The 12,202-nt window shown below is 35.5% G+C and overlaps 1 protein-coding gene and 1 long non-coding RNA gene across 5 annotated transcripts in view; one reads left to right on the top strand and one right to left on the bottom strand.

Annotated features, from left to right (window-relative positions):
- The window catches only part of antxr1b (ANTXR cell adhesion molecule 1b), a 39,935-nt gene extending 32,543 nt beyond the window's left edge, over nt 1-7,392 (top strand). For all 3 annotated transcript variants that reach the window (XM_051120790.1, XM_051120791.1, XM_051120789.1), the window contains 2 exons: nt 3,263-3,343; nt 5,375-7,392. In XM_051120790.1, coding sequence (XP_050976747.1) covers nt 3,263-3,343; nt 5,375-5,833 — 540 coding nt within the window. In that variant the 3' untranslated portion in view covers nt 5,834-7,392. The remainder of the gene's footprint in view (nt 1-3,262; nt 3,344-5,374) is intronic.
- Nucleotides 1-12,202, bottom strand: part of LOC127171896 (uncharacterized) — a 45,071-nt gene that overhangs the window by 15,327 nt on the left and 17,542 nt on the right. The window lies entirely within an intron of this gene.

Genomic DNA, 12,202 nt, shown 5'->3' with positions numbered 1-12,202 from the left:
TGCCAAAATTTCATGAATTGAATGACTCACAATGCTCAGTCAAACCAAAATGATGGTTTGTGTATCGGTGCGTGAATTTTTAGATTTACATCGGAACTTCAGAGTGCAAATCATTTGATTTAGATCAGGACTTCGATGCGACTTTGTGATTCATTTGATTCAGATCGTGACTTCAGAGCACGTTTGGCGTTTCATTTGATTTAGATGAAAACATCGGTGTGCTTTCATGTAACTTTTGTTTCAGCTCGAAACTTCAGAGTGGATCGTGAATCATTCATTTTGCAAAATGATTCACAATCCACTCTCCGAAGTCACGATCTGAAATGATGGTTCATGAATCATTTGGTTCAGATGGGGACTAAGGAGCTGTTTTGTAAATCTTTCAGTGAATTTTCATATTTCGCAAATTGAATGATGCACGGTCCACGCTCCGAAGTCACAATCTCAAATGATGGTGCGTGAATCATTATTCAGATCAGAACTTCAGAGCATAAATTGCAAATCATTTGATTCACTTCGGAGTGCGCATGGGGAAATCTTTTTTTTTTTTTTTTTTTTATGTTTTCAATTAAACAGTACAAAACATCAGACTATTAGAACAGTTATAAAAACAAAAAGAAAGAAGAAAGTTATACACAAATACAAATCCCTAAAGAAAAGTGTAGTAACAGTTAAAAACAGAAAAAAGATCACTTATTATTGTAGTACATTTAATAAGAGTCTTTACTTGCCATTTCTTTGTAATTATTTGTGAAATTTAGTTGTTCAAATAAAAAAAAAAAACAGAAAATTATGAGAAATACATACAAATAAATATTCAAAATAAATTTAAAAAATAAAAATAATTTTCTAATTCACTAAGTTTTACTGGAAAACAGCATGGCATTTCTGGCCAACCATCGGCCAGAACCAAACCAGCTCTAACCAGCCTGAACCAGAATGAAAATGCACGCTGGTATAATTTGCCCAGAGATGGCATCGTAAAAGGTATTGAATTAATACAAAGAATGCCAGGAAATGTTCATATCCCAGTATGTCGTCACTAAAACACATTACACAACAGCTATAGGTGACCCAGTACAGCGTCATGCTTACGGTATGGTCATTTGGTGGACAACGAATGATGTGGACATTCACTGGAAAACTGGAAGGAGATCAGAAGAAGCAGCGGCTTGTGCTTTTTTGGTGGCCTCAGCCAGTCCAGGACGCAGTTCTTGCATTGTTTCGTAATGTCTCTGTCAGATGGAAGGGGAGGGTTAATTTAAACCAGACACTGAACTGAGCTGACCCAAGGGAGATGAGCTTTGCAGAGCTGGTCCATTTCCCAACAAAACAAACTCCTTTTCTCTTTCTCTTCCACCACCTTTACTCTGGATTATGCTGGGTGACAGTCGACTCAGAGAGGGAGAAATTGAACGCATATACAGGTTGAGAGAAATGAAGAGAAAGTTCTGTGCATTTTCAATTCTGCAAGATATTTACTCTATTTAGTCTCAATTTAAGCCAAAAAAATTTTTCAAGAAATCGAATGAGATGTCATCGAATGGGACATTACCAATAACTTCTAAGGGACAAAGTTAATTACCTCAGCAAGTGATTGGTGGTGTCAGCAGTTAAAATATCTAGATGTGTTTTCATACCAGAGACATTTGTTTATTAAAAAAAAAAAAAAAAAATCTGTTAAGTATATATATATATATATATATATATATAAAATGGAAATCCATCACTGCACCGCATCTCTAAGAAATTTCTACAAAATACAGTCTATACAGAAATCCTCAGTTGTGGCTTGGAGTACCACTTAAAATCAAAGTATTATTTAAAAAATGTCAAATAAATAGAGATACAGTTGTGCTCAAAAGTTTACATCCTCCTTTCAGAATCATTAAAAAAGTTAATTGTTTTACCAAAATAAGAGGGATCATACAAAATGCATGTTATCGTTTATTTAGTACTGACCTAAATAAGATATTTCACATAAAAAAACGTTTACATATAGTCCACAAGAGAAAAAAAATAGTTGAATTTAAAAAAAATGACCCAGTTCAAAAGTTTACATCCCCATGATTCTTAATACTGTGTTGTTACCACAATGATCCAGAGCTGTGTTTTTTTTTAGTTTAGTGATAGTTGTTCATGAGTCCCTTGTTTGTCCTGAGCAGTTAAACTGCCTGCTGTTCTTCAGAAAAATCCTTCAGGTCCCACAAATTCTTTGGTTTTCCAGCATTTTTGAGTATTTGAACCCTTTCAAACAATGACTGTATGATTTTGAGATCTATCTTTTAACATTAAGGAACACAGTATTAAGAATCAAGCGTATGTAAACTTTTGAACAGGGTCATTTTTATAAATTCAACCATTATTTTCTCTTGTGAACTACATGTAAATGTCTTTTATGTGAAATATATTGTTCAGGACAGTACTAAATAAACAATAACCTGCATTTTGTATAATCCCTCTTATTTTGGTAAAATAATTAACATTTTTAATGATTCTGAAAGGGGGATGTATACTTTTGACCTCAACTGTATGTAGTTAATTTAATTAATGATTTAAATGTTAGTTTCATTTAAGCGATTTCCAGTTTCCATTATCCACTTAAAAATGCCACTGGACACTTCGTATGTGGAACTTTGACACACACTGGCCAGCAATGAATGCAAATGTCATTGGAGATTTAATACTCATAAATTAGTTTTAGTTAATTTTGTGTTCATTGTTACATTAAATTATTTAAAACAATTAAATAAACAGCTTTAATTAAATGCCTTAATTATTATGTTTGATTACATTAATAATTGATTTCCTCCCTCTTAGTCCTTAATACCTGAGAATAGTCACAGGTGTCTTAAGCAGTGATTTTTGCACCCAGATAATGAGAAACCTTAATATCCGCTGAACTGAAAATACACAGTGAAGAACTGGAGTCAGTAGATTAGACGGCTGAACCACTCAATTCTAATTTTAGGAACTGACACTGTTCTGGCCATCTTATTATATTTCTTTGATCCAAACAGGAAATTCGAAGATTAGAAACTCATCAAATAACAACCTGCATAAAATGAAATTCAAAAGATGAGTACCTTAGGGCTCTGTCTCTCTGAACTGCTCTGTGTAGTCAATTACAGATTGTCCTGACAATGTTGTTTGATGAATTGATTATTGATGAAGTGTTTTGCTGCTTGAATTTCACCAGCGTGCTTTTGAAGTGTTGATCTCCTTGAACTGCTAATTGAATGGTTGTGTTTGGATCTTCCAGGGAAAACTGGATGCCTTGTGGGTGTGGCTTAGGAGAGGATACGACCGCGTATCTGTCATGAGACCTCAGCCGGGAGAGAAGGTAACAAAATAGGGTCACAATACAGATGCTCCATAATATTAACAATGCTGTCAACAATGCTGGCATATGCACACTACAGGTCAAGTGTTTGGAATAATAAAGATTGAGAAGTCTCTTATGCTCACCAAGACGGCATTTATTTGATCAAAAAAATACAGTAAAATTTAAATATTATTATAATTAATAATAACTGTTTTCTATTTGAATATGTTTTAAAATGTAATTTATTCCTGTGATGGAACTTTCAGCAGAATTTTCATTTCATTCTATGCTGGACTAACAGGATTAAATTACATTTTAAAATCTATTCAAACAGAAATGTTTTTTTTATTTTATTTTAAAAGCCTTGGTGAGCATAAGAGACTTCTTATAAGCATAAGAAAAAAAAAATATATATATATATATATATATATATATATATATATGTATACTTGCATATACATATTTCTGTTTCATGATACATAGCATAAATATTCATAATACAAACTCAGCTGTACATATTAAATAGGACTAAAACCTTGGTTTCCGTTTCCACATAAGGTAATAGAAGGCAATGCTGAAAAAGCAGCTCTCTGGGTTCTTTCAAAGTCTGTTCTTGTTAAAATGTTGCAGGCAGATTCTGAGAAACACATGAAAAAATACTGTAAGGTAAATTAAGGATTTAGGCCAGCTGTTAGCAATAAGTGCAAGTCAGAAACGGAGGCAAATTGAAGGTACTCAGGACGCTGGCTCAGCTTCAGACCAGTAGGACCAGTCTGCTAATATTGCTCCTGCCTAAAGGAATGCACCATAGTCTGCTTAAAACATTAACCACCCTCCCCATTCCCTCAGAAGAATGCACAGAGGGGAGTTTTGGGGTGTCTGATCTGCTGTGGTAAATAGCACAAGAAAGTTGGACAGAAATCAGAAGGCCTTTAAAATTAAAGCAGCAAGACTGCTTTAGATCTTCACAGGCAAACAAGAGCTTCTGTTGGACTCTTTAAAACTATATTAAACTGCACCGAACTATATAACGAAACAGTAAACTACTAAAGTCATTTTCACAATTGTTGTCTTTATAATTGAAAGCTGTCAGAATCAGATTTTACTTAAAGGAGAAGTCCACTTCCAGAACAACAGTTTACAGATAATGTACTCACCCCCTTGTCATCCAAGATGTTCATGTCTTTCTTTCTTCAGTCGTAAAGAAATTGTGTTTTTTGAGGAAAACATTTCAGGATTTTTCTCCATATAATGGACTGATAAGACACTACTTCCTCGACTGGGCCATTTGGGATTGTTTGAAACCGCATTTAAACTGCATTTTGGAAGTTCAAAATCGGGGCACCATATCAGTCCATCATATGGAGAAAAATCCTGAAATGTTTTCCTCAAAAAACTATTTCTTTACGACTGAAGAAAGAAAGACATGAACATTTTGGATGACATGGAGGTGAGCACATTATCTGTAAATTGTTGTTCTGGAAGTGAACTTCTCCTTTAATCTTTTAAATTTAGTTAACTTAATTTTCCAAAAACTATGCATTTTAGTTTAAAGCCTGCCTTGAAAGAACAGAAAATAATATATAGTACTGTTCAAAAGTTTAAAATGTTTTTATGTCTCTCTTTGTTTTTATAGCTCAACAAGGGTACATTTATTTAGTCAAAAATGCAGTAAAAACAGCAATATTGTGAATTTAAAATAACTGTTTTCTATTTTAATATCTTTTAAAAATATTTTTTTTTCCCTGTAATGCAAACTTGAATTTTGATGTCACATGATGCTTTAGAAATCATTTTAACATGCTGATTTGCTGTTCAAGAAATATTTATTATTATCATTGTTTAACATTTTTGTGAAAATGGTGATACTTTTTTGTTAAGGATTCTTTGATGAATGGTTTGAGACAGGTATTCACAAACATGGCACATCCAGAAAAAGTGGTTTAATTCTGTGTCTTGAAATGTAATATAATCTAACAATATAATAATCTAAAATGTAATCATATTAGAGGTTTTACAAATGAATTGACTAAATGTTTGACTCTCCAGGGCCGCTGTATGAAATTTACCCGTGTGAAATCCTGCCCGCCCCCTCGATACCCGCTTTACAACAACCCCTCGAGCCATATCTACAGCCTCCCCCATAGTAGATGCCCTCCTGTCCCGCAGGGCACCCTGCCGCCCACTCCGCGCTGCTCCGCCCACTCTCCGACCTCCACCTTGCCCCCTTTGCCATCAACTCCGCCCCCAGCATCCATAACCCCTCCCCCTTACACACCATCTCCAAGCAGAGCTCTTCCTGCTACCTGTCTGAACATCAATGTGACTCTGCCTCCATCTCCACCCACGCCGCCGCCGCCACCACCACCACCACCAAGCTTCCTACCTCCCTCGTCACCCAGCACCTTGCCTCCACCCCCTCAGGCAGCTCCGCCTGGACGAGCCCCGCCCCCTTCTCGTCCGCCACCACGCCCAGGCCCTGAGGAACCGCAGTTCTACCAGGACTGAGTAGATCTAAGGGATTTGCACAAAAAAAAAAAAAAAAAAAACTGCTGGTTATGCCAGTGCAGAAATTCAGTGCTACATTTTCCAGGCATTAGAAAGGAGCAACATGATTAATGGCTTTAAATGGGATTTAATGGATTTAACTTGAATCTGATTGGTTGACAAATATTCTATGATGTTAATTGTCTAAAACTGCACGTCTATGAAGGTTTGTTGACTTTAAATATCACCTTGCCATGTTCTTTTGAAATGTTTTGAGGTTTCAAATCAACAGAGCATCAAAGAGAGTCAGAGCAAAAGAACCAGACAGAGATAAAAATGATAAACATTTGGATTTTTTAAATATTTAAAATTAAAATGTACAGTGCCTTGCGAAAGTATTCATATCCCTTCTTTTTTTTCACGTTTTATGTTGCAGCCTTATGTTTAACTGCTTTAAAATGACTTTTTTCCCACATCAATTTATACGCCATACACCGTTATGACAAAGCAAAAACTGATTTGTTAAAACTTCACCAATTTATTAAAACTAAAACACTGAATTAAGAACATTCCATAAGTATTCATACCCCAAATTCAGTACTAAATTAAAGCACCTTTACAGCCTCAAGTCTTTTTGGGTATGGCACGATAAGCTTTGCACATCTGCCTTTGGCAATTATCTGCCAATCTTCACTTCACCTCTCAAGTTCTGTTAGCTTGGATGGGGGCTGGCAGACATTTTCAGGTTTCTCCAGAAATGTTTGATTGGGTTTAAGTCCAGGCTGTGGCTAGGCCACTCAAGGACATTCACAGAGTTGTCTAAAAGCCACTCTTGCTGTGTGCTTTGGGTTGTTTCCTGTTGGAAGGTGAAACTGCTGCCCAGTCTGAGGTTCTGAGTGCTCTGGACTGGGCTTTTATTAAAGCTATCTCAATATTTTGGTGCATTAAGCTTTTCTTCTATTCTGACAAACCCTCAGTTCCTGCTGCTGAAAAAGCCCCACAGTATGCTACCAGCACACTTTATTTTTGGGATGGTGCTCTGCAGGTGATGAGCCCTTCTCCCATAATTGCTCAGTTTGGCGAGGAGGCCAGTTCTAGGAAGAGTCCTTTTTGTTTCAAGCATCTTTCATTATGGATAATGGAGGCTACATGCTTCTGTGAACTTTCAATGCTTTCAATGCTTCTGTGAACTTCTTTTTCTAAACTCTTCCCCAAAACTGTACCTTGACACAAGCCTGTTTCTGAGCTGTACAGGCAGTTATTTTGACCTCAGGGCTTGGTTTTTGCTCTGATATGCATTTTCAGCTGTTATACCTTTTCTGAGAGGTGTGTGCCTTTCCAGATCACACTCATTCAAATTAATTTGCCACAGTTTAACTCCACTCGAAGTGTACAAGCGATATGAATGCTCCTAAATTTCAAGTGTCCCAGATAAGGGTGTGAATACTTATGCAATGGAATTATTTCAGTTTTTTATTTCTAATAAATTTGCAAAGTTGTTACAAACCTGTTTTTTGCTTTGTCATAATAGAGTATGGAGTGTAGACTGATGTGGGAAAAAAAAAAAAAAAAAAAAAAAAGTAATTTAAAGCATTTTAACATAAGGCTGCAACGTAAAAAAAAAAAAAAAAAAAAAATGAAGGGGTATGAATCCTTTGTAAGGAACTGTATGTATTCAATGTATTTGATTGCATATAAAAAATAATATACAGTTTATATGAACAAACAAATAACCTTAATGTGATGCATATTTGTAGGTCTTGCAAAAACAGCTAGTCACGCACTAAACTGAATACGTTTACACAATAACCATCTCACACATTTTAACTAATCAAATACTGCTTGTTCCACAGCTAGCCATATTTCAACAATTGTTTTTACAATTAAATGATTTATGCTGACTCTAAACAAATTAAAGCATTTTGAATTATTATTATTTAAAATCAAAAAAACTATACCATGATATTAAAAAAGTGCATCTTTTGTATGACTGGCAAATTTGCATCACGATTAAGTTTATTATTTTGTATTATGTGCAATGCAATCCTATTTTATATACATTTTGAATAAGTAGATTTTTAATTTAGGCTTTTCTGAGTGTGGAAATTGACAATGGACTGTTAAATAATGCAAGACTAATGTGTTATAATCTGTTGACAGTTTCTCTGTGTTAAAAAGTAGCCATATTTTAATGCCTATTGGCTTTTGGTAGAAAATGATTTTGTAAATTATTAACATTGTATCATTATTAGCATTTTAACTTAGCTTTGCAGACGCATTAGAAAAGGTCAAACGAGAAGAAGCATCGGTATTATAGATCCTATTGTACTTGAGAGACCAGGTTCAGCTTTGATGCCTTTTGAATATGTCAGGAAAACATCTGCTAGTTAAAGCATTCAATTGACTGCAAGAATCCAAGGAAACAATGACAAAAACGATCAAAGAGGTTATTCAGTCTGTGGTCCTACAACCCAGAAGAGAATTAGCATGTCAATAAATTCCCCAGGGAATTTCCAATGGGAATTCACAAAAGCGGTTTTGGATTCGAGTAAAATAAGATTTGTGTTAACAAAATTTGAAGAGACTTTCACATTCTAAAAACTAAAAGTTTTAACTAAGTTGCTACACATCTACCATGAACACGTGAATTTACATGCTTGTTGAAGAATCGGACAAACGTTGTAGTCCTTATATAACATAGGAAAGTTTCCTAAGTTAAGTTAACCACAGACCATATTTTACTCATAAACTGAAAACAACCCATAAGAAAGTCGCGAGAGTGAATTAGCCTACAAACTGACGTCATGAGCGAACAGCTCTATTCCAAAAGAAATTGCACGGCTGACCTGAAAATGAATGCGGTTGACATTCCGTCTGTGGTTGAACGTTTGCGGAACGATGCAGGCTTTTGTTTTGTATATATGGATGCTTTCTAAACAGCTGTGCTAAGAGCTTCAGTATTCATGAGTAAAAATTCATGAGGTGCTTTATGATTATTTAAAATGTCTTTTGTTCTGTTGTTTGCAAGTGATGCATTTTAAGGGATAGTTCACTCAAAAAATGAAAACTCTGTCTCGGATTCTTCTGTAGAACACAAAATGTTTTAAAGACATATCATATACAGTGTACAGCGTAAATGAGTACACCCACTCTAAAAGTTAAATTCAGCAATTACTCTTTACTCAGAAGACATGTTAGGGTTCTTTGGAGATATGATGTTCCAACAAGCCTGCTTGATCAATTACCAAAGACGAATATCAAAATTATTCTGCAAAATAAGATTTTCTTATCAAAATGGTAAAATGTTGTGTTGCAAAAATGAGTACACCCTCCTGAAAGTTACAAAAAAAAAAAAAAAAAAAAAAAAAAAAAAAAGTGTAGGTTTAAGGCTATTTCTGATCAACAGGTAAGTATATTCAACCAAAACTTTTAAAGACAAGTAATTTCCTAACAGTTAAAGGTCTCTTATAGTCTACTGAATCATACGCAGACTTAATGCTGTCAACAATGAAATCACTTGGGAGAGAACTGCCAGGTGACTTATTTCTTAGCACAAAAGAGGACAGTGGTACAAGCAGCAGAAGTAGCACTGACATTCAAAAACAATGGACTTGTGACAAGGCTCCTGAAATATTCAGGTCTTCACTTTAAGTTTTCATTTAGTAATGAGTGAATTTTTGCTACAAAAGAGCCGGAGAAATACCATGCAGGTGTCTCAGAGCCAGCAAAAGTTACGAAAAGAGTGACACTTTATCTCACAGAGTACAATGCAGCCTGCAGAAGTGACATGCATGGTTGTTGTCACTACTAGAATTACCTGTTGCCAAAGCACAATCAACTCATTTAACTCTTCCAAGACCCATATTTAAAAAATATAGACTTCTGGGAATCCATATTTTGGTCTCAAAAGACCAAGTCAATCATTTCAGATCCGAAAGCATCTAAAATGTTTTGGTGTTGCTTGAGGAGGAGAACAGTGAGAAGTGCCTGGCACCCACAGTGTCGTTCAGTGGCAGTAAACCTCTTATATTGGGATGTATGAGTGCTAAAGGCATGAGGAAGTTGTGCTTTATCAACGCTGTCATGAATTCACACACCGCTGTGTGATGTAATACAAAAAACTTAAACTGACAGTGCCTCCCATCTCTCATTCCCTGCATTAAATGGCTATTTTTTCAGCATGCCAATGAAGATATTCATTCTCCCAAGGTGAAAATCCTTCAGTGGACATGCATTTTTATCTTAACGCTTTTGAGCAGCTGTGGAGGATTCTGTAGAGACGAGCTGAGCAAACATTAAAGACCAGGGCATTTAAGGAGGTCGTCCTCCAGGAGCTAAACAGATGTGAAAATTTGTCATGAACTTGTACACTCAGTGCCAAGAGCAGTATACTTGAAGTTCTGGAGGACATACTAAGTACTAGAATGTTATACATTTGCTGAATTACATCTAGGGTGTACTCATTTCTGCAATCCTTCATGTCAACAAAATTGGCTAATTTACTTTCACATAAGATATTGGCATATATTTTGTTGTTTTTATTGTTTAAATTTTGCCATCTTTCCATGAATTGTATTAGTGATCATTAGGAAAATACATCTTTTATAATTATTCAGAGGGGGTGTACTCAATTATGCTGTGCACTGTATTTTCCAGCAAATCAAAAAATAAAACAGGTTTGAAATGATATTGAGAAAATCAGCACAGAATTTGTACAAATTTAAGCATATGGCAGTTCTATGATTTTGTGTTTTTTTTAAACTAGTTTGAACTATTATTTCTTCATTTTACCTTGAACTGTGTTTTTTTGTTTCTCATGCTGGGTTGAAGGCTTGTGCTTGAGCTGGTACAGATGTGCAGAGCGTGTCAGGCTATTCTTTTTTAACGAAGAGCATGTTTTTACAAGCTTCAATTAAAGGTTGGAAGTCATATTTCTGCTTCAGCATATTTTTAATGTAGGATAACAGCACGATAGTATGCTTTCAATGGATTTTGATAAGTACCACAATTATGATAAAGGAAATGACAGGAGTCACACAGATGATATGTTCAAATCATTAGCAGCACACTACTGATTTACATTTGAGAGTTTGCTTCCCTTGAAACCAGCCTTTTAGATACATTATATTAAATGTTGTTTTTTAAAAACAAACCTTTGATATTTGTAATTCATCAAACTTAAGGTCTCCTTCAAGACTCTATAATAATCTCTAAAATGACCCCTTGCGCTGAGCTTCATGACTCGCTTCCATTTTCAATTACTGCGGCTCAATAGTTTCCAAGTATGTATTGTAGCCACCTGGTTGACTAAACACCACTTAAAGACTTGATTTCTTCATTTTCCTGGTAAACAGGGTAGAAACATTTGACATCTTCTTCGGTTGACGTCACCTGCTACAGAGACTTCTGATTAAAGGATAATCAATCATCAAATATAGATATAAGTCATTTAATGCTTGCTTTGACAGACATCGCACGCTACTATTTGCAAACCCTGTCTCACTTAATTTACAGAAAAAGATGTAAACATTTAGTTGCTTATATGATAAACAGTCTGTTGTGATGAAACATTCCAGCAACGTGGCCATAGGCCGCATTCACAATCAGAGGCCAACAGCTGACAGATAACAGCGTACGCTGTTTGCGTACAGGGGATAGGCAGGAAGGCAGCAAGGCACATCTGAATTCAAATTCTACTTCACTTCCTGTCTCCGGAGATACCTTTTTCTGATTGAATTTTGAAGGCAGCATAGATGTATCTTTCGCTGCCTTCAATCTCCCACAATGCTGTGCGTGTGCGTCATATAGGCTATATAAATAAAGCTATTCTGGTGAAATTAGACTTGTTACTTTATATAACAGATGAGATCTTGACCATGATAAACTTTATGAATCGTAATAGTGTAAAAAACATAATAAATAATATTGTTTGTAATAATAGTATTTAATAAAATATGTTAAAAGGGTTCAAATGAGTAGTAAATAAGAATAATATTTACAATATACTACCAATAACAATGAAACAGCCACTAATAACAGTGACCTGTTCTGCAATATTACTTGCATCAGTGCTTTTATTTTTTTTAAGCAAAAAGTAGCTGCCATTCTCAGTCGTCTTCTCCAACGCACAGACCTTCAGTGGATTAATGACATCGAGGTCTTTATGTATTATTAAAGCATTTATACATAACTGTGTAAGATCGTGTTTCTCCAAAATCTACAACTTAAGCGTTAGGTAACCTAGCAATGGCGTCACGTTCCGCTGCCTATAAAGTCCGTCCGAAACTGTTCCCAAAGTTGCCTTCGCAGCCTTTGAAGTCATTGCCTGATAAGGCAGCGAGGCAGCAAGTCAGCTGACTAGGCTTTCGGACGCAGCCGCTGTTTGTGTAC

The sequence above is a fragment of the Labeo rohita genome, chromosome 10 (assembly GCF_022985175.1).
Source record: "Labeo rohita strain BAU-BD-2019 chromosome 10, IGBB_LRoh.1.0, whole genome shotgun sequence".
Classification (NCBI taxonomy): Eukaryota; Metazoa; Chordata; class Actinopteri; order Cypriniformes; family Cyprinidae; genus Labeo; species Labeo rohita.
The sequence above is the reverse complement of the archived record's forward strand: the minus strand, read 5'-3'. Positions and strand labels throughout refer to the sequence as shown.